The sequence below is a fragment of the Perca fluviatilis genome, chromosome 20, assembly GCF_010015445.1.
Source record: "Perca fluviatilis chromosome 20, GENO_Pfluv_1.0, whole genome shotgun sequence".
Classification (NCBI taxonomy): Eukaryota; Metazoa; Chordata; class Actinopteri; order Perciformes; family Percidae; genus Perca; species Perca fluviatilis.
Genome location: NC_053131.1, coordinates 25,288,279 through 25,311,465, shown reverse-complemented (window position 1 = coordinate 25,311,465; position 23,187 = coordinate 25,288,279). Strand labels below are relative to the sequence as shown.

The 23,187-nt window shown below is 37.7% G+C and overlaps 1 protein-coding gene across 2 annotated transcripts; it reads right to left on the bottom strand.

Moving 5' to 3' along the window:
- Positions 1-1,598: 1,598 nt before the first annotated feature.
- On the bottom strand, positions 1,599-21,674 carry LOC120549742 (calpain-8-like). Of its 2 annotated transcripts, XM_039786849.1 has the most exons (23): positions 21,536-21,674; positions 19,854-19,908; positions 19,459-19,713; positions 18,511-18,580; positions 14,846-14,964; positions 14,369-14,502; positions 14,085-14,259; positions 10,326-10,400; positions 10,060-10,145; positions 9,407-9,481; positions 8,576-8,733; positions 6,960-7,117; positions 5,568-5,579; positions 5,238-5,446; positions 5,029-5,068; positions 4,809-4,877; positions 4,527-4,584; positions 4,306-4,367; positions 3,907-3,975; positions 3,713-3,791; positions 2,518-2,634; positions 2,238-2,290; positions 1,599-2,074 (listed from the first exon to the last, which is right to left on the bottom strand). In XM_039786849.1, the coding sequence occupies exons 3-23, from the start codon at positions 19,693-19,695 to the stop codon at positions 2,048-2,050; spliced, it is 2,082 nt and encodes a 693-aa protein (XP_039642783.1). In that variant the 5' UTR covers positions 19,696-19,713; positions 19,854-19,908; positions 21,536-21,674; the 3' UTR covers positions 1,599-2,047. The 2 variants fall into 2 exon arrangements, with proteins under 2 accessions (XP_039642783.1, XP_039642782.1); XM_039786848.1 differs by lacking the exon at positions 19,854-19,908.
- Positions 21,675-23,187: the final 1,513 nt, after the last annotated feature.

Sequence of the window (23,187 nt, the reverse complement as noted above, 5' to 3'; positions counted from 1 at the left end):
TCATGGGAGCGCAAAGGAGAAAGCTGGGAGCATGACTGCAAACGTGATGGAGAGAGCAAAAGACTGATCATTGAGAAAGAAGCAGAGGGAACTGTAAACAAAAGGACATAATATCAAACAAATAAAAGACCAATAGTTTACAACTACACAAATGTTTTGTTTGCACGTTTTACGTTTTACCTTTAAGGTGACAATTTTTTTGCTTGAGTTAGTGTTTTTTGTTTGATACTTGAGAAGTTTTGCTTGGAATTAAAGTCACAAAACTAATCCCATAAGTCTCCCCTGGTTTTCTGATCACGGTCGGAAACGAAGCGATCAGGAAAGGTTAACCCATTGAACATTTTAACAGCTTATTAACGTGCGCTTGTTGCCCCGTGTGCGCTGATGCGCTCATCTGTTGACATTTCCGAATGCCTTCCTACAGTTGCTTAACAAAAGCGGGCTTTCCACACAAACAAACGTAGCCTACATGTGTCATTTGTATGAGGAAAAAAAATGAGATTTTAACTGTGTCGGGCTCGGACACAAATTTCTTAATACCTGTCGGGCTTGGGCCAGGTTCAGTCACGACTCTGTCGGACGCGGGCCGGCCTCGGACAGAAACATTCAGCCCGATCCGGACTCTAGGTCATGCATCTTTTTGCAATTATTTTTGGAGGGTCATAGAAAAAATCTTACTGCTGAGGGTCAAGTCTATTTTTAATAAAAATCCCAAAAATTCTCCGGTGGCCCTTTATATAAATAACCAACAGTCCCTTAGGCACTTGTTGTATTGCAGCCATGGAGCACAGTAAGCGGTGATCTAGTGAGGCTTTATTTTACATTGACAAAGCCCCATCAAACTGCAATCCACCTTTGAATCAAAATAAAACTTTCTTCTTATTTGTGAAATAAGCATGTGACCCGTTTCAACTCCACCACTCAAAGAATCGAAATCGAGAATCGATAAGAACTGGAAGTGAAAGGAAGAATCGCAATTGGAATCAGCTGAGAGCAACAAAAAGCCAGTCAAATGCCTTGTATGTGTTCAGTTCACATCCTTGTAAAATAAAGCTCATTTTAATTCTATGCAACACTTACCTGTGAACATATAAGTGGCAAAGTCTTTATGAAAACTTGAATTATACACCTTTTTTATCCTAACCAGGCTAGACTTCCACCTTTTGAATTAACATTCAACCTTTGTTTGCAACATCTAATAGTTTGAGAGGAGAACCTCATACTTCTCAATTCTTTGCTGAAAGAACACAGAAAATGGGCATTTTTCCATGTAGTTTAATTTTACATTGTAACACTGTGATTGAAAAATCTCATGGAGCAAGAAATTATTCATTAAGATTTAAATGAATTATGTTATCCATCACTGTCAAGTTAAACACTACACGCTTGCATACTAATGTGATTAGTAAACTGGACCATAGGGTGCTTTTCCAATAAAAAAAAGAAAGACCTTTGGGTTTCGACTGAATAAATGGGATTAAAGGTTGATATTCTTCTCTGTGATAAAATCAATTTGTTAATAATGAGCTACTATTAATAATTAATAATTGATTGCAGAAAACAGGCGGTTGACATATGATAAAGGTGCACAGCCCAAATCACACTCCAACCTTTTATAGGTGCACACATTCTCACATATTTTTAGTCTACATAGTTTTTGCAGAAAAAATAAAGCCATGTCGTGTAGTTTGTACTGAAATACCTCAAATGTATTTGTATAATGTGTCCGTTTTCTAAAGCATTGACTTAGTGATGAGATAATCAAACATACAATTATAATTCAAAAACCCAGTCTATCATTTCAACATGTTATAAGATTCTGCTTTTTGTTATAAGATTGGTTATGTAATGTTTTCACAATGCAATGCAGTAACAAAGTAGTAAAAAGAAAATGCTCTTTAGTTAGATAGTGTGTAATGGCTCATTCGCAGAGGAATACATCTTTGTTTTCTAATATGCAATTTGGCAAATGAAAGGAAAACACTCTTTTGAAATATGTACTCCTCTATTTCCTGATGATTTTGTACCATCCATCTCACTTGTTGGGTTAAGTGTACATTGAAATGCAGATCCACTGAAAATAAAGAAGAGACAGGTTATTAATGAAGTAGAATATGTAATAATATACATTTTATCACAGGACATATAATTAAGTTAAATTATGTAATTGTATAATTCTAGTGTGTGTGTACAGTTCAAACATGAATTTCTGAAGTATAAGTTATTATTATTATTACCTCTGACTCATGAAGATTCATGGATTTTCCATTAGACAGTTGTTTAAAGATTTCTGTTGAGCAACACACAATTGTGAATAAATTGCATCATCTTAAGCCATAAGCTTGATAAATTTTTATATATAGACTAGACCTACTAATTGGGAATTTTTAATCTTTCCAATATGAAGATATGTATTTTATTTTAACATATTTACACAGCAAGAGTGGTGGACAGTTACTTCTAACAGTATATAGTTGTCATTTATTGTCATCATTTGTCCCACTTGACTTCACTTACTGTACATGCAGTCCAAGCGAAGGATGAGACTGATGAAGCTCTCCAGCGTCATGTGTCCAGAGGAGGCCCCGTAGCGCAGAGCCATCAAATTGAGCATGTCATCGCTGATACTGATTCCTGTTAAACATACACACAGCAAGAGCTTAGAAGTTTTGGAATTTAGTTTATTCTTCTAGCATTTTAGGGTAAAATCACATGTTTGCACAAACCAAGTTACAGCCATCTTACACAATTAGCCACAAATGCATGTCAGCATCAAACACATTCAACCTTGTTTGGAAATACAGCAGTCTTATGCTGTCCATGGTCTGGCACTCTGCAAATCCCAGCAATATGTACAAGGTCTTGCAACATTTTTAACAATGTTCTGCAAACAATCATCAAAGTGGAATTCTTTCTGATTATAAAAATGTTTGTATAATCAGCTTAAGAAACACTTACAAGCCAAGTCAAATACAAATCAGGCTTCAATCTCCGAAAATAAATATTGTTCATCATTGTAACAATAGTGGAAAGGATTTTGTTTTCCCAGCAGCAGAAACAAGCTGGGAACACATTACTGGCAAATTATTATCACCTTGTTGGTAAACAGTTGCCACACAATTGACATATCGAGTGGATATGGAGGAATTATTTGGAATTATGTTTCTGGCCACCTGGCACATGTGAGTCCAATATTTAACCTGTTTTAGCTCTGTTTTGGTCTCCACCAATTCCTTGGGAAAATATCTGGCTCTTTAGCTGCTAAATGCTCCAATATGTTAATCAGCTGCTGTTTAATACTGAGCTTGTGGTGTAAATTGGGTTTATTTGAGATTTTTTGCTAAAAACAGCTGCCTACTGTGATGATGTATACAATACGACTTGTATCAGAGTAGTGAGAGTGAACCCAAACGTTAAGGTTGCAAGCTGTCAAGCCAAAACAATGAGCTGAAAGATGCTATTAGGCTCCATATTTAAGGGAACTGCAGAGTCATTCATGTTTTTTTAAACAATCTGGATTTCCCAGCTGCAAATTGTAGATAGGCTGCTGCAAATCTGTTCATTTTGGGATGCAATAATAATAATTATATCTTTGTTATGTTTCCCAGTGTTGTTTGTCACTGACTTGTAAATGGCACAGTCATTTATTTCTGTTGTAAGCCATTCAATATATTTATATTCAAGGGAATGAATGAATCCTAAACTGGTCTACCTGAAGCTAAGAAAGCATTCCTCAGCTCACTCAGTGACAGTGTTCCAGTTCGCGAAACATCAGTGCGGAAGAAAATGTCCTGGTAAAGAAGGGAAAACACCAACAATGATCAGGCCAATCTTCCATATCAATGTATTAATAGTAGAATTAAGAGGCTGCTATACAGTAATACAAAAATAGTTGGTTCATTTTACCTTGTATGTGTTGACCTTTCTCCACAAACGGACAAATTCCTCACCGTTAAGTTTGCCGGTGATTGATGTCTAACCCAACATTAAGGTATAAAGCTGTATATGAAAAGTACTGTTTTTCATGTGCATTACATAAGAAAATGGGTAACTCTGTAATAACATACCACAATTATAAAAAAAAGTTTCTCTTTAAGAGTTAAAAAAAAAAAAAATTCATTCACAAATCTCACATCAATACATTACATATATCCTATGTAATGTGTAGCTAAAATCACTGTGAGTTATTTTCTTTTAACATTTAAGCAGCTTGAATGGAGGAAAATTAAAAAAGTATAAATCTATTATTTACAGTGTAAGCTATAACAAATCATAATCAATGTCACATGCATCACAACAGGATACATCCATCAGAGCAACCATGCTGCGACAGGCATCAATGCTGAAGCCTCCAGATTTCAAGTCTCCTAAAAGAAAGGAAGACAAATCGGCATGAGACATACTTTGACCTAAACCCTGCAATATAGCAATGCACATATCATTTATTAATTCATTTATTTGTTGAGCTCTTATGCTGTTTGCCAAGGCTATTAATATTATGTGGGTTGTTATTTAACAGTTCAAACCTTTAAGGATTTTTTCATTTAGAAGCCTTTGAAGCTGCTCAGCATCCACTTCTTCCAACTACAAATGAATAAAAACAAGGTATATAAATATATATATATATAACATTAATGATAAGAAGTACAGTATATACAGTACATAGTTATTTGACCCATTTTTCATATAAAAATATTGATTACTGCAGTTAAAAAATGGTCAGATTTTAAATACATTTTTAATAAGAGGTTCCAAGTAGTAATCACACTCAGTAGAAATGTGCTAGTTACCAAGTATACAAATATTACCTTGTCGGAGTATTGGCTGAAAAGCTTTCTCTTATTTTCGTCTTCCTGAACATTTCTGACTTTTTGGAACTGGGAAATAAAAGAAGAGGAATTGAAAGAGAAAGTCATTTTACACCAAATAAAATTTGTCAAAGCATATTTCACATAAAGTATAAAAAGATGTAACCCAATATCAGTATAATATGAACATCATCAACATATGATGTTAAATTTCGCGCACCTTCTTGACTGGCTCATGCTTATGGTCAGCAGAATTCTCACTGTCAGGAAAGACCAAAGACATTCCAAATTGGATTAGTGATTTTTAATCTTTCCAAATATAAAACACCAGTAATCTGCGACATATGCCAGGCAGATCACGGTGTCATGTCTGTTATTTTTAATACCAACAGTGAGACAAGCAGTGGGTGGTGAAGAGAGTGAACATACTAGCCGTGGGTCTCTTCCTTGGAGAGGATGGTCAGGATGAAGGAGGATATCTCATTGGGACTGAAGGTGGACGGCACAATCAGGTATTCGCCAGGCTTTAGCAAAAGGAACTCCATCACATCACGTGCATTCATGTAGGTTTTAGTTTGGGCAACAGGTGCGTGGTAGCTAAAGAAAGAGGCTGGGAATTTTCCCTTCTGCGCCTTGTACTGCAGTAAAAAAAAAAAGTCAGTTCTCTGCAGTTTATATCATTTACCTGAGCTGCACAATGTTGAAGTGAGAAGGTTTACTATGGGATAGGGATTAAGATAAAAAAAAAATGTTTCTTACCTTTTCCTTCACCTTGAGGAAAATCAGTGGAAGATGAGTTCATGTTAAGGACAAAAAAACATGAATTCAATAAATGAGTGACACATTTTCAGTTAAAATCATGTATAATTATTATTATTATTATTATTATTATTATTATTATAATAATTATTATTATTATTATTATTATTATTATTATATGCATACATACAGTTCCTACAAATAAAAAGCAGAGTCTGAGTTAGCCTTTAGCATTGCTAGCCAACTGTTGTCTAGTCTAACATCTTTGATGTTTCACTCCCGCGATTGCTCTGGTGCTGCAGCAAAGTCTTTTTCGCCGATGTCCGTTTCCTTCCACTTACTTTGTGTTGGAATTTTAAATTCCGGATTTAGGAGGACTATGGTTAACTGCTCCTCAGATCTCTGCAGGTAAATTGAGATAGCTAGCTAGACTATCCGTCCAATCTGAGTTTTATCTCGCACGACTAAAACCACTTTTGAACGTACACGTTCCACCAAAACAAGTTCCTTCCCGAGGCTATTTTGCAGCGGCTCCGTGCAGAGCTTAGCAACGCCCAAGACGATTGTGATTGGTTTAAAGAAATGTCAATTAACCAGAGCATGTTTATTTCCCATCCTGGAATGCTGTGTGGACTAGCCAGACCTGTGGAGGAGGGTCTGGGAAAGCGAGACTAACTGTTGTTTAACTACAAACAGGTTGCATGAACTTAGACTTAGGTCGTCCATTTAATATGTACATTTGATTTGACTCCTTAGAATATGGTTCCTAAGCCTTCTAACCCTAATTAAGTCATTTATTCATTCTCTTATTATTTCTATTCTTCTGAAATTCTTACAACCCACAATTAGCCACACATGTGGAATCATACAAATGAAGCAGGCATTTTGTGGCACATATCGTAGTCATCCCTCATCCGTAGTTATTATGACAGGAGCAAAAAAGGAAATCATGTCACTTAGTATACAGTTAGAGCGGCAAACTCTGTGTAGGGAGGACGTCAGGGTGGTGGATGTGTCCCAAAACACAGGACTTTCACGTGGGGGACCGGTGTTTGAAACCAAAACCACAAACTTTTTCTAATCTTAACCAAGTTGTTTTGGTGCCTAAACTAAATAGGACATTTTTGTCCAGTATTCCAGGTTACAGGGGGTATAATTATTCTATTTTAGATTTTACTTTTTAGACATTTTCTCTGCTGCAGCAGTAGTATTCCCATAAATTCAACATGGCAGTAAATGCTCTGTGGTCTACACCAAAATTCTATGTGGTTTTTTAATTAAACTGACAACTTCAGCTACCTTTTATATCTACTGTCCATGATAGGAGGACTATCATACTGTGTCAGACACAATGGGTATATTTTATATAATATTACAAAGGTTAATATTTACCTCAAATACAGCGAGACCAATGTGGAGATTTTGGACCAGGTGTCTGTTCCTCTTGTCAGACTTTTGCATGAGAGATATGAGCACGTTTTTCTCTCCATTTGTCTCTGAATATTCACCATCAATCTTGACCCGAAACTGTGGATTAGTCCAGTAACTGTCTAGAAGACAAAAAAGAGGAGTAACATTTTTTTGCATTGTATCATTTGGCAAAGAGTAGAGTAAGTGATTTGATTATCAAGTTTAAAATTGAATGTTTTTTGGTTATTACTAATGAACTGAAAAATGTAAAGCAAAGCAAGTCTTACTCAGCAATCTCACTAAGTTTGAATTGTTCTCAAAATGTCAACATATCTATTATTGAATCTACAGTATCATAGCTTGCAGCAGTAGAGGATTTGTGAGTTTTTAAATTCTGTATTATATAACAAAGTAAAGTAATTGTATAAGTTTTGTAATTTACATAAACAGCATGCTACTCTGCAAATAGCGATTTTTTACAAACAAGCTTAAACAAAAGCAGTCAGTTTGTAGTCTAAATGTTTATCTTAGTCTGCCGCGAATCTTGAAATTTGGACAAATTCTTGTAAAGTTAGCTGCTGGCGTAAACAAACCAGCCTCTCCTCTCTACCAGCGGTAAATCCAAACGTAAGCATTGTGACATAATTATTTTATTGCAAATTTAAACTGTCCTGCTTTTTACCTCATGATGTTAATTATTGATGTGACTGTGAGCAAGGTTTGCTTCTTTGATAAAACAGTCATGTCCTTATCTAATCTAATCTTATATTGCGGAACATATGTATAATTTGAGAGGAATTGTTAATAAAGCAAATTCGGTTAATAATTTGATAACTTCTTGCCCCATTGGACCTGTTGTAAGTGAATGCATTTCAAGATCTTGGTCCTAACTCTGCTGGGATCATAACTGAAAAAAAAACAATGGCTGAAGCTACAGATATAAAAACAAGTTTGACAGTGCTGCACAGTTGCACTGACAACTTGAGCATGCGGGCTCTTGAAGCTAGTTCCATTACTGCTTTAGTCTCACATGTTTAGTCTAACATGGATTTCTCATAAATCCATATATTATATTATATATTATAAGATAAGAAGAGAACTGTGGTTTTCATAAATATTAAGTGTGGATAATGGCCCTTGCCCAAAACACCTTGGTGCAGAATTCCAGTGATAATCTATTGGTCAGTACAGACATATTATTATTATTTGTATTATTAACAATGTTTTCTATAATTTTTAATTATGGTTTATTCTAGTGTTTATTCATTTATTTTTTTGAAGGCTCAAAGGGAGTTGGGAATATGAAGGATGATCTGGTTGTTGCTCCACTCTCATTTAATCCACCTTCCTCTGTGCAGAACTCTCCCTGCTGCATTGTGCTTTTACTTTTGAATAAGTAACTTCCTATACAAAAGGCAAATACAAATCTAAGAGGGTTAAAAGGATATTCACATCTGCTGCAGTGACAGATTGTCAAATTGTGGTTAATGTTGATATGGCAGGTGCCACATACTAGTATTTTATAGTGTTATTAAACACATGTTATGATCAATAATATCAGATCTTATTAAATTTGAGTCCAGACATCCAGGAAGTACCTTTATTATTCATGCAACCCCCAGCAGTTGTTCCTGCAACCCATCTGCCCTCATACATGGAGGTCTTCCAGTGAGAGGAATTTCCATCAAGGAAGTCAGGATGTAGGGAGCAGATGTCAAGAACTGTGTAGAACTTACAGAAGTCTTCCAGGCTCATCCTGTTGACATCAGATATTGATTTTGGATAATGTCATTTTTTTCCTCTGGATGTGATGCTGAAACTAAGAAACCCTGACCTTGAGAAATACAGTATACGATTCATAAAGATAAATATATTCCTTCCATTTCATTATGGGTTAGAAGTACTTTTATTATTAATCCCTCTTGTGAAATAAATTTTTTTTAAGAGGTGTAGATGGAATCTTTTACATTCAAAACACAGCAAACATACCTACGCCTATTACTAAATGACAGCTCCCTCTGTGTATTTGTGAATTAGTGAGTTTGTGAAGGAGCGACAAACAAGCAAGTTCTTCAAGGTGCTTTGTGTCTGAAAATATTTTCACAATCCTGTAACTATGTTGGCCGACAGGGGCAAACGCCCTGCAACTTAAGAAAACAACTTCATTAATTTGACAACACGTGCAGCATTCAGCAAACGCGCTGCAAATATACACAACACAATTTCCCGAATTTTGAAATATGTTATATTTTATAATCTAAGTAGTACTGTTTTATTTGTTGCCATTGTAAAGCATTGTTTGGGAATATCTTACATTTTAAATACATAACACGGTTTTGTAGTAGTTACTTTATTATGGTGGGTATGAGTGGGACAGAAAACATCCAGATGCTTAGAAAAGTTTCCAACATTGGGTTGAATTTGCTTACCAAAACTCTCCATCATCATCCACTGATAGGCACATTTCACGATCTTTAGCACTCACGGTATTCCACAGAGATGACCTTGAAGACAGTTTGTGAAGTAAGAAGGGAGATAATATTTCATTATGAGTTGTTTTGAGGCATTCAGAGGCAAGTTCTAACATATGTCCTGAGGCTTAGAAAACGCTGCCTCTCAATTTTCTTCTTACAGTATGCAAATACAGTACAGGTGGTATTTTCTGTGAATGAAAAAAACTTGAGTTGCCTTTAAAGCAGGACATTACTTCACTGTAAATGGCAAAACCAGTTAAGAATAACTGGAGGGAGATTTTCAGGACAGTTTCACAGGCTTCTCATGCACCTCTTCCAAATGACCTGTTTAAGTCTTTTATGTGTACTGTAAAAGAAAAGCAGAAGACCAATCTGTTTGCTTTCAGCTAAAAGTAGATGAGTAATGAGCATTGCTGGGTTGTGTCTGAGGTCTAAGATTTTCATTGCCAACAACTGCTTCTCTGCAATTGTTGCACACATGATAAGAATAAAGATATGACGTGACAATAAATACATCTTGACTTATCTTAGAAAATAATCTCAGTATTATCAGAGCAAATCAGAGCCATGTCTCTGTGAGAGAGTCACTGAGCTGCAGTCGTTCTCACCGATCACTCCAGTCTCCAGTCCACTCTCCTCGGCCCCAGGGGTTCCACAAACGCACCAGGTTTACTGGTTTCCCTCGGCTTATCATCTGACCAGCAATCATAAACAGCATTTATTCCATTAATCATTAGCAAATGTATGCTTCTGTAGAAGTTTAAAAACCTGATTGCTAGCTGTTGATCATACAATCTTCATGATAACTTTTAGATAAGTGTTTGTTGTGTTGTTACTTCCAATTCCAAGTGCAATCTCAAGTATAATTCTTCACCTGTTTCACACCCGTGACAGTGTAGGCATGGCCTTGGATCAACCCATTTGGCAATTGCTTGTTGGCAGGTGTCTCCTACAAGCCAAAAACATTTGTCATTAATAAAAGTTGACTGACAAAAAAACAATGCAGTATATGTGTTGTAGACACAACAGTCATTTTCATGTCTCTGTTACAATAAATGAAAATGGATGTTAGCTAATGGCTAAATTACGAATAACTTGTGGTCAGTTTAAACAATATTTCGACATTTTGGAAAATCCACTTTTTACTTTAGAGTTAGATAGTACACTCTCATGTCTGTACTTAAATGTGAAGATACAGCCGACAGCTAGCTTAGCACAAAGACTGGAAACAGGATGCTCTCGACCATGAGAACTGGATACTGGACCTTAAGATAGCTCTCAATTTTTGAAATAAAAACTTGCTTAGCCAGGCTAGTTGTTTCCCCGTTCCAGTTTTTGTGCTAAGCTAAGCTAACCAACTGCTGGCTGTAGCTTCATATTTCATAGACAGATATGACAGTGGTAAAATTTTTTGAAGAAGAAATTTCTTTCTTTCCGACAATATTTCAATGTCCCACATTTTAGTCAGAATCAGAATCAGCTTTAATGGCTAAGTAAGTGTGGACACAAAGAAGGAATTTGACTCCGCCTTTTTGTTGCTTTAAAAAATAGGCATGCGGCTTAAAACAAAGACAACAAAGCTGAACAAGGTAAACCTGTTTCTTCAACAATTTGTGCAGGAAGAATTTGAACCCATCAAGTGACCAGGCTTGCTCTGGTTCTTTTTGCCTCCAGTGCAGCTCTTCACTTGAGAAATATAACTTCAGTTTCAACATGTCTTTTTGTTCATGTTGAAGTTCAGTTTGTTCTTCAGCATCTTTCTAACTAGTCTATGGCCCTGTTCAGACCTGCTAATAACATGCGTCCTAAGTGATCAACAAGTAGGACAATGCTCTAAGTAATAAACAAATCGATACGCTCAGACTAAGGCATGGATATACCCGACCGAGGCCGGCCGGGTCCCGACGGTTACCGACGGGCCGGGCCGGGTTCGGACAGATATTTAGAAATTATGGTCGGGTCGGGTCGGGCCGGTCACATCAGCGATATGGCAACAGCTTATTAACGTGGCGTGCGCCGTGTTCGGGCGCTGATGCGCTCATCTGTTGACATTTCCGAATGCCTTCCTACAGTTGCTTAACAAAAGCGGGCTTTCCACACAAACAAACGTAGCCTACATGTGTCATTAGTATGAGGAAAAAAATGAGATTTTAACTGTGTCGGGCTCGGGTCGGGCTCGGACACAAATTTCTTAATACCTGTCGGGCTCGGGCCGGGTTCGGTCACGGCTCTGTCGGACGTGGGCCGGCCTCGGACAGAAAAATTCGACCCGAACCGGACTCTAGCTCAGACCACATTCTGAGGTGGTCATGCCAATGTGTCCTGGCCACATTGAAGGACCGCCTACTCAACTGACGTCCTTTGCATAAGCGGAAGTACCGACCCGTTCTCACTCCCAACTCGTAAAATATGGATGCTTGGTCGGTGGCTCTCAGCGTCAGGTACGACGCAAAAAGCACTCTTCAGCGAATGTATAGAACGCACCGGGCAGAGCAGCAGCGCGACCTCGGCGCTGTAAGATGACGTAGTATTAAGAGCGGCAACGATAGCGAGTAGTATGAAAGACCGAAATGCTGCGTAAGGAGGGTGGTTGGGGTGGTGGATGGGTCAAACAACACAGGACTTTGACCCAGGAGACGGGGGTTTCACTGAAACGTACATTTTAGAACCCCACCCATGATCTTTTTCTAAACCTAACTGTCCCATTCTTGTGCCTTATGTCAGTTAAACGTATACGTCCCGACCCAGAGCGTCAAAAGTGACGTCAAGAGTCCCAACGCTAAAGGAGATTTTTAGCGTGAATAATGAACGCCAAAGGCACAAGCATCCATATTTTACGTGATGGGAGAGTGAGAATGTGTTGGAAGTACATACTAATTTGCAGAGGTGGGTAGTAGCGAGTTACATTTACTACTCCGAGCTCCTCACGGATGACTGAGCTTCTCACCCTATCTCTAAGGGAGACGCCAGCCACCCTCCTGAGGAAACCCATTTTGGCCGCTTGTACCCTGGATCTTGTTCTTTCGGTTTTCAGGGTTTCAAGTGTTCACATAAAAGAGGCGATGTTTGCACAACATGACTAATAGCCACATATTTTACATAAGAAGAGCAAACTATAATTCTACATTAATATGAAGAACACAGACACGGTTTTACAGACAAGACGCAATACAGTCGCTGCTTCCTAAAACAGGAGGACAGCTGGCAAAAAAAAAGTAAAATAGGCGACGCTGTAAATGCGTAGGCTAGCCTACATCACAACGCTTATCAATATCACTTCCCCATCAGTCAGGCACATCTGACCATAATTACACTTGTGCTTTCCATAAATTGCCGTTGCTTTAGCCTATTATTTCAGTTGCAACCCTGGCAGTGGAAGCGATCGTGAGAGCAAATAAAAAATATAAAAAACATAATTCAAACCGCTGTGTGCATTGGCGACACACGGCTCAAGAAGCCGACAAATAGCCAATATGTAATTCCCTCCCATTAAAATCTATATATTTCATAAATATACCCATCAGGGAATGTTAACGGGGTTGTCGGTCTCTAAATGTTTTTTGTATGATCGCACCCCTCTCTCTCTCTCTCTCTCTCTCTCTCTGTCTCTCTCTCTCTCTCCGCACCGAGCTCTGCCTGATCTTCTAAGAACGGTGACGCCATTATCAATCGAGTATTGATTGGTCAGTAGGCAGTGCTTTTACACCGGTTGATCTCTGATCTCCAACATAACCTGCGCCCGACCAGGTTGGGCGTCCAGCATGAGCACGGCGATTGAACCCGGTAACAAGTGATCCACCTTCGCGATACAGAAAACCAAATCTTGCTTCGTAGTACAGGCCTCTGGCCTCATAATGAAAGCATGTTTACCTTAGTAAAAGTGCCAAACAGCAGCTACATTACCTTGTTCTAGTTCTGCCTGCAGAGCCTGGTAAAAAAAAAGTATAAAGGTTTGGAAATTTGTGTTACTTGTGCTTATTTATTTTTATGTATTATTATTTTATTGATTTTATTTTTTAAGGATTTGAATTTACCTGGATTATTTTAATTTAAGCTATTTTGTAATTAATTAATTAATTTAAATTTATTTTATTGATTGGATGAACTAAGCTATAATTTGCCTAAAGATGATTATTTTGTATTTTTGTCTGTCTGATTGAATGTTTGTGTTAAAAATAAACCAGACGTTACTCAACAGTTACTCAGTACTTGAGTAGTTTTTTCACCAAGTACTTTTTTACTCTTACTCAAGTAATTATTTGGATGACTACTTTTTACTTTTACTTGAGTCATATTATTCTGAAGTAACAGTACTTGAATACAATTTTTGGCTACTCTACCCGCCTCTGCTAATTTGGTTGCTTTGTCCACAATGTCACAGCTATAGGTAGCGGTTTTATTTTTAAACATTAGTTATTTGAAAGTATTGTATTTGTCATTACAGAAACCACTGAAAGTGAATCTTGTGTTTTGGATGTTATTATCATACTGTCAGTGATGTGTCGGCGCTTTTGTTCCAGTAAAATAAAAAATAGAAAAACTATACAAGAGCATTTGGAAACAAATGACTTGGTAAAGTGAGATGACAAAAGAACCAGCCATGGTTGGTTTTGTGTGGAATATTTTTGCTTACCCCTTGGGGTGTGCCACAGCCCATCAGTGACTTGGATAAGCCAGCTCTGCACATTAGCGTCCACAGGTTTGCAGGGGGCTCTGACAGATTGATACACATGTGAACACCACCTGTGAAGTCCATCATAGCCTCTGCAGGAGTTCCAGCATTCATGTCGGTATAGGAACCACACACTCTGACACAAATGGATGTGAAAATATTGTTACAGATACTCCAGATATAGGACAAAACTCATGCTAACAAAACAAATATGTCTGAGAAACAATGTGTTTTTGTTTTCATACTTGGCATAGGCTTTCTCCATCAAAGCAGGCCAGAACTCATTTGGGTCTTTAGAGTGAACAAAGATTAGTTTCCCATTGATTGTCGGTAGCATGTCATCAATGACAACATCCATCCACCTTCCAAATCTCCAGAACTGAATTTGTTAAAAAAGATGAGAATATAAAGGTTGCTTTTAAAATAAGATTAATTTACAGCAAAGCATGGCACTGTATGTGTCATGACTGAAGTTATAAGTCAATATGTGATCAGTCATTATTTTAGGTGTGCAAAAATACTTCTTTTCCACATTGTTATTCACAGTAAAAAAAAAAATAATTTCAGCAAATTAAATTACCAAAAATGTTAAATGCAGTCCATAAGAATATGGAAAGTGACAACACATATTCAGCACAGTAAGTCTGTCAGTTAATCAGTGTTCAATGAAAATATAGCACTTAAAATAATAACCAGTTATGCTAGTATATGTTAGTATTTACCCTGAAGTGGAACATCCCGCAGTAATTCTGATCAAATGTTTGCTCAAGAGGGACAACTTGTCCAAGGATGTCGTCCTGGAATGTTAGAGCTCCGATAGATGCAAGAAACCAGCAGTTTCCTGAGTAAAATAAATTGTTCAAGTGAAAAAGACAGGGTTCTCTGCGCTTCTGCAATCCACAACAATCCAGTGCAACCAGGGCAGGACAAAACAGTGTCGAGTAAAAAAGAATCACCGGTGCAACACAGATGTCTTCTTACTTTATAGTTTTATTTTTTAAGGTGCATAACAGTGACTAACGTTTTGATGTAAAGTTACATCTTCATCAGAGTCCTTGGAGAGAATGGACAGTGAAGCCCTTGATAAGAATCATCAACAATCATCAACTCCAAGAGCCCTAGGCGGACCCAGGGCATGCTGGGAAACGCCGGCCTCTCAACTGATCTAACAGCTGATTGGTTCAGAATCAACTCAACATGATGACGTTTTATATAAACTTTTTATTGATTTTGAATTGGAGGAATTTTAACTGCTATTTGTCTGATTTAAACGCTTATTCTGTACAGAACACATGTTGTGTGGCTGATAGTTATATTTAGAAGTCAGAGAGACTAAATCTGTTCAGATTATGGATCATCTACAGTGTGTTAAATCAGCAACAGATCGCATGTAGAGAATTTTGACAGCTAATGTCATAATAAAAACAACTGGAGAGTGCACAAGCTGATATATGGGTTCTGATAACATTTTATTAATTTGGATGGATAGTTTCTGTCACTCCCTGTTCAGCCTGAAGGCTGCTGGAAACAGCTGGAAAATGTAGGTAACAACAATAAAATGTTCACATTACAATGGGAATAAAGTTATATTCATCTTAAATACTATACTTTGACATACTTTTGACATTAGAGAAAGCAAGTTAAATTAAATTCTTCATTTAAACCTAGAAATTCTAGAGTGTGGAGTGTATGTATCCAAAACGCTTCCCTACATAGGAGTTTATTAATGATATCACCACCCCTGGGTGGGGGTGTGATTTTCTCAATTCCCCAGAACCTCAGTGATATAGGGGAGCCATGATTGGCCTGCTTATAGTGCCTTGCCATGGCATATGTTAAGTTCAGGGTACGAATTGCTGTCTTGTGTTCAGCTACCCTTAGTTTGAGTTGACGTTTTGTTTGGCATCATTAATTACTGATTAATGAGTGTAGCACCTTGGTTGAGATGGGTGTATCTTCAGGTAGCCAACGCCCCCTTTACGCACAATCACACCTGTTGATGATTCTTATCAAGGGCTTCACTGCCCATTCTCTCCAAGGACTCTGATGAAGATGTAACTTTACATCAAAAAGTTAATCACTGTTATGCACCTTAAAAAATTAAAAAAGAAACTATAAAGTAAGAATACATCTGTGTTGCACCGGCGATTCTTTAAAGGGGTGATAGAATGATTATATAGGGTATTTCACAGTGTTCCTTATGGTCTCCTAATGGCGTATGTAACATTGGTTGGGCTGAAAATGGCCTGGTTGAATTTTTATTGGCATCCCTGTGTTTTGGCCCTATTTGTAACAAGAGCTTTTCTTCCAAATATGGTATGCTCATGAATATTTAGATGAGCTGCGCGCTGATTGGTTAAGCGAATTGCCATACGCACACATTAGAGCTGATTGGTTGAGCGAATCCCCCATACACACACATTAGAGAAGCGACAGAATCTCATATTCCAAACACTGCAATGTTTCATTACCAAATTCACTTCTGATACTTTTTATGCGAAAAAAAAAAAAAAAAAAAAAAAAAAGGGGGGTTTAATAAAAATTGATGGAAAAAAATTAAAAAAAAAAAAAAAAGGGCTTTTTACAAAATTGATGGCTAGCTAATTGCAAATTTGGTAAGATGTGTCGGACTTTAGGAGCTCCACACAGTCTGACGAGAAAGCGGCAGCCTGCTGGGCTCCATACCCAGGGCGAAGTCACCCTTTGTGGATTACTGCACTACGGGGCTCCGCGGCCGGCTGCCGGCATAACTATAATATATTTACGGTTTAAATTTCGTCACGCCACTTATATCACAGCTACCCCAAGGTCTTACAAAGCTAACGTTGTGTCCGTTTTGAATGTAAGGCATTTTTATGAACGTCAGGCGTTTTTTTAGGAGGAGCAGCTAGCTAGCTATATGTCCCATTCAATACAATGGGAAAAGATCGCTGCTAGCTACACTTTCAGCATAACCATAGTAGCTATATTTACAGTTTGAATTTCGTCACGGCACTTATATCACAGCTATCCCAAGGTCTTACAAAGCTAACAATGGTGTCAGATTTCAATTTAATGAATTTTTGTGAACACTAGCTAGCTAGGGGTTTCGTTAGCTGCGACTGTCCCTTTGTACAGATTGCGGCTAGTTAGCTTAATTTTTGGCATAATTTGAGTATATTTACAGTTTGAATTTCGTCACGCCACTTATACAACATCTACCTAAAGGTCTTATAAAGCTAACAACGGTGTCCGATTTCAAGTTAATGAATATTTGTGAACTGTAAGGGTTTCGTTAGGTGCGACTGTCCCTTCAATCCTAGCTATGTGTAGCTACAAATCACGGATAGTTAGCTTCATTTTTGGCGTAATTCGAGTATATTTACAGTTTTAATTTCGTCACGCCACTTATACAACCTCTACCCCAAGGTCTTATAAAGCTAACAACGGTGTCCGATTTCAATTTCATAATTTTGTGAATTTCAGAGGAATTCTAAGAGGAGGCTAGCTAGCTCTCTTTGATAGAGCTACATCCAGCCGCAGGCGAGACTCGCGGACAAGAGGCGTTTATTTCACCGATCGTTTGTTTAAATAACTCAACACATTATAATTACACACATTATAAGATTAACTGGAACCTGTGGTAAGAGATTGCTAGCGTAACAAGCTCGCTGACCGCGCTCACACTCACACACACGGGGCATTTAGTAGGAAGAGGGGAGCTGCAGGACCTGGAGCTCTGTCCAGGCAGCGGCGTTTGGTAGTCCATTAGCCCCAAAAATGGTGACTTTGCGCGGGTATGGAGTGCCGTGGGCTGCCAGCCATGACAGAGCTCAATCTACCTCACAGCAGGCCGGGGTCTGTGAAGGAAGGCAGGCCGGGCAGCGAGGCAGCTACACAGGCAGCACCGGCCGCTGAACTCTGACACAGAGGCCCATATTTGACCTCTACATAGTTGATTTCTCTCATAGAAAAGTCTCAGAAGTGAATTTAATGGTAAAATAGCAGATGAACAATGTATACAATTTCTGAGATCTGCCCGACCTAGAGTCAGAAGACTAACTGATCTCAGGTCAGTTGTGTAGCCTATGCAAATGTTGGGGCGTGACAAACATAGAGACTAGAGCCAAATGAGGAGGAGCCGCCGAGTTGACGTCAACTAGGCGGCTTGTTGAGATTTGCCCGTTTTCAGAGGCAGTTTCAAATTGTGAGATTTGCAGAGGAAAGAGGTGTCAATGGGATTTAGAGGTTCTATGTACGTATGTCCTAGTTACCCACTAAACTGTCATTATTCAACTATGACCAGGTAAAATCGGTTTTGCATTCTATCACCCCTTTAAAAAAAATTGTTGTTAGAGAGACAAGAAGGTATAACAGTAAAAAGTGATAAATAAAGAAATTTTGCTACCAAGTATTCCTTGAGCAAAGTCAAACCTGGAGACCCCATCAAGTACGAAGGCTGGATAAGGAGCAATTTTCTGAAACGGAGGGAGTGTTAACAAGTCAAAAAAGACTTTGAAAAAAGAGGATAGGCCTAGGTTCACATTTTATATCCTAATACAATATAGAAATGTGCATGTGAGTATTTTATTAGGATAGACATAAAAAGAATATTGCTAATATTGCTAGCTTTTGCAAATATGATCACATAATATGTATTTCACAGGAGATCTGACCACACATACTTTATATTTGTTCTTCCAGAGCTAGATAATCTGCAACCAAGACACTTAGTTTTTTAGTTATTAATGATTGGATATTTTTGTTATAATTTTAGCAGATTTAAGGGACGGTGTTGCAGTTTTTTCTAAGTCAGAGGAAGTACCAAAGAAACTGTAATAATAGTGGGGAGGGCCATGACATTTTAAAAAGTAAAATACAAGGTTTAGCCCCCCTCCCGACACCAATACTTTGTGTACAGTTCCTAAACATACACTATTAAAATGGTGTGTTGAGAATTGTCGTTTGTTTTTTGAACTTCTGGTTTTTGTATAGCCTCAATCAGCAACTAGTATAGCAGTCATTCAAAAAATGTAAAAAACAAAACAAACTTTACTGCACATGTGCTGTTACATACATAGCCAGACACTTACCTGTGTTTGCACTGTGGGAGGCAAATCATTTGAACAGAGGGATAACATGCAATTTTTACTCCAATCTGTCAATCAGGTTAATTTTGAACTCAGAACCGAAAGTCGAAAGTGCTACACAGTAAATCACTGAAAGTTGTTATCTCGGCTATATATGGGTTTAGTGGCCTGCTGGTGACAGACTACGACGAGTAACATACGTGTTTAAACATTTACTGTTATATGGGCTCTCTTCTGCTTCTGTTTAACCCGTGCAAAGCACTCACCTCTGGTCTCATCCACACAACACGGGCCAGGTCAGAGGGTCTCAGTATCCCTTGGCCGATGGAGTTCCTGTCTGGGGGGAACGTTTGATCGATGTACTTTACTCCTTGGGCGACACAGCACTGTTTCAGCTGCTGGTAGTCTTGGTTGAAGAACCTGTCAGGGTTGGCGAAGCTACCATAACCGTCTTGCTTTTGACGAGCCTCCATAATGTTCAGACACACACCGGGAGGAGGCATTGCTGCAGTGTTTGGGCTCTGTTAAGTAAAATAAGATCCAGAACCATTTTGACATTTTGCAGTTATTCTGCATACAAATTTGAGAGATGGTCGTGAAATCAAAGGAAATCAGAACTATCACAGAGCTTTCTTTTTTTCTGTCAAAGAGGTTTGCTTACAAGTTACTGAGCCGGCCAGCGACCTCAGTCTAGGTGGTGGTTATTCACCTTAACTCTGGTTGCCACAGAAACAGAACAAAAAAGAAGTGACCTCACTGCACCATAGACTGTATAAAATAGGACAGCACAGATGGCAGAGAGTGATAGGTGGATGGGAAGGTAGGAAAAAAAGTAGGTCAGAAACTGACAGGTTTAGGAATAGAGTGTAAATTGCTCTGATATTCTGCCTATACAATGTTTCACACTTTTACAAAATGATACTATAACTTTGATAAGCGTTTTAGTGTTCAGAGCAAAGGGTTGTCTTAGTTATATTTTATTTACAGTTTGTCAAAAGATATCAATCAGATTTTGTAGTCTAACCACTGAGCCACTTAAATTAATGTTGTTTGCGCTCCTAAAAAAAAATAAAATAGATGACAAATGGTGTCACATTGTACGTATCAAATCTACAAATTCAATGCAAATAATAGGCCTGCCTAATTTGAAAATACTATTGCTTTCAAATCAGTATTTAAAAGCAAGAATATTATTCATCATAGTATTATTATGATGGTATGGTATGGGCTCACCTCAGTTTTTGTAATGCAGCCATCTAGGATCTTGTCTTAATCAAATTAAGTCTAAGATTATTTTTAAGTAATAAGAAATGTAATAAATCAGTTGTGAGTAAAAGTGAGGTTTGTTTTGCTGTTATCCTTCACTTAGGTCCAACATTTCATATTCATATTATTTTAATACTATTCAGTGACCGTTGTGCCCTGTAGAAACATCTGCATTTAATTTGTCACCTGTCTGTATCAGATACATAACAACAACTTTCAAGAGACAAGTAACCTGCCCTGCTACGTCCTGTAATACCCTGCAGTGCCCTGTTATGTCCTGTAATGCCCTGCAGTGCCCTGCAGTGCCCTGCTATGCCATGAACTACTACTAGATCTACTCTATCTGTAAAGTGTCCTGAGATAACTCTTGTTAACAAGTCAAGTCAGCTTTATTGTCAGATGTGCTATACATGCATAACATACGGCACAAATGAAATTTCAGTCCTCTTGGACCCACGGTGCAAAATGCAATAATAATAATAATAAAAAAAATAATAAGTTTTTCTATAAATAGAAAGGACATAGAATAAACAATCAACAATTTAACATGACATAAAATATACAATCAACAATTTAACATGATATAAAAAATAAACAATCAACAAGACAAAATAAGCAATCAACAATTTAACAGGACATAAAAATAAACAATCAACTATCAACAAGACATACAATAAACAATCAACAATGATTTGATACTAAAAAATAAAATTTAATTTGAATTGAATTGACTTAGAACTATACAAAAATCACTGCAGTCCAAAAGTGCCCCTGTAATTTATAAAACATATTACCATTAATAGTATTAGTAAAATAAATAGTAAAAGTATATTTGAAACAATATCTTCATAACATATCACTTTACAGTGCAAAGTGCAAACGTACAGCATTTATTCCTTAGAATACCACTATAGACAACATTTACTCTTAAAATGTAAACTAGAACATGTTATTATGCCTGATTCTCTGCAGCAAAAGGCATTGCACTATGATAGGCTATATGTCAATATGCAGCAATCTGCTAAAATGTGAAATCTGAATCAACCAGTTTAAAATATTGACTTTTGAAGATCTTACCTCAACAGCTCGAGAGAGAAAAGTGTGGGTGGTCCTGCAGGTAAGAGACGGAGAGGCTTTGTCTGTAAATGCCTGAGACTACCTTGGCTGGCAAGGAACTTGTGTTTCTTAACAACTGGCCATTATCTTTGAGCAAACACCGCATGTGATCACCTGAGGCGTAATCTTGTACGGCTGTAAGCTGCAGTAGAACAAAGAGAAAGAGAGAGAGAGAGTTAATATTTATTGCCTGAAGTCATCTTGACCTGGTTTGTTTATGGGTTTATTATATGCACATTTATCTTCAGAGCCAATCATTGCTGGTTGTCAATTATTAATCAAGACAAAAAGATGTCCCATTAACAGTACTGGCTGCTTGCAAAACGAAATTACTCCCATCTGGCGGTTGACTGCCAGTGTTTACAAAAGGTTTGAGACTGTGATAAAGTTCAAGTCCATTTATCGTCACATAGACATGACATTGAGTGCCCTGTGATTGAGTATCGATGTTGCCATTACAGTAATGATTTGAAATTAAAATCAACCAATAAGTTGAGATGTTGCTGCTGTCCTCTTTGAATTAGCAATAATTGATTTGAATGGAAAGAACTGAGGAAAGAACTGATGATAGGTTCCAATATATCCATACACGTGTGTACGTGTGTGTGTGTGTGTGTGTGTGTGTCTGTCAGGCACAGTATAAACTACAGTCGACTGTCAGAGATATTTCATATCATGTTTCAACTGCCACACAATAGTGAGAGAAATAAGAGAAGTTAGAGAAAATAATTCACTTTCAATTTATCATAAATCTTTTTCTTCAACTCCTCAGTTCAACAATTTATGCTTCTTCTTACGCATGTTTTTACTCCTTAATTTCACTGTTGCTTACTAGAATGTCTTTTCTATCTCCATTTCACAGACAAAGGTCTTCCAACTCAATGCTTGTTTTATGTGCAAGTAGGGAACACATAAAGCTCCCTAAGTATATTCAGCAAACAATAGACAACAATAGAATTTGTTTTTTAAAGGTGTGGTCAAGCCATGATTTTCCAGTGTTGGATTGCTGTTTATTAATGTCTGTAGTGCTGTAACTCCAGAAGGAGGAAGCCCATTGGGGTCATTGGAATTTTATTGGATTATTGGTGCCCTATTCTGTCATACCTTAATGACAGACTAGGGCAATTCCCAATGGCTCCAAAAATCACTGAAAGATCGTTCTATTTAACGGTCAAACACTGGCAGTTTTAAACAACACATGAACATTCTATTTAATGTTGTGAAATTCAACTACTTAAGTTGGTTTGGCATCAACTACCAGTTGGCTAGCATGCCATGGCAGTTCTTTGCACATCTTAAGAAGTTTATATTCTGTTAAAATCAGTGATGCTGGTTAGAATTTATTAAGAAATGTCTGTACACATTTTTATGGTAAACCAATAGTTGTTGAGGTAATTTAGTCTGGACCAAAGTGGTGGAGCAACTGACATACTGGCATTGCCATTCCTACAGCACGCCACCTGCATGGCTAAAAACTGCCAGTGCAGAAAGTTAAACCACTCTATGGAGTTTTACATGCACACTTGCAGAATATGAGAATTTCAGTGTTGGAAAGAGTATTTAAACTCTTAAGTAAAAGTATTGATACAGCGATGTAAAAATAGCCCAATAGA

Bases quoted from the DNA above. Each gene is read 5' to 3' on its own strand.
- LOC120549742 (XM_039786849.1), bottom strand. From the start codon at position 19,695: ATGCCTCCTCCCGGTGTGTGTCTGAACATTATGGAGGCTCGTCAAAAG. The intron at 8,734-9,406 runs GTAAGCAAATTC...TGATGTCAACAG, and splicing joins GATGATGATGGAGAGTTTTG to GATGAGCCTGGAAGACTTCT. The intron at 4,368-4,526 runs GTTTGAACTGTT...CCTTTCTTTTAG, and splicing joins AAATGAAAAAATCCTTAAAG to GAGACTTGAAATCTGGAGGC.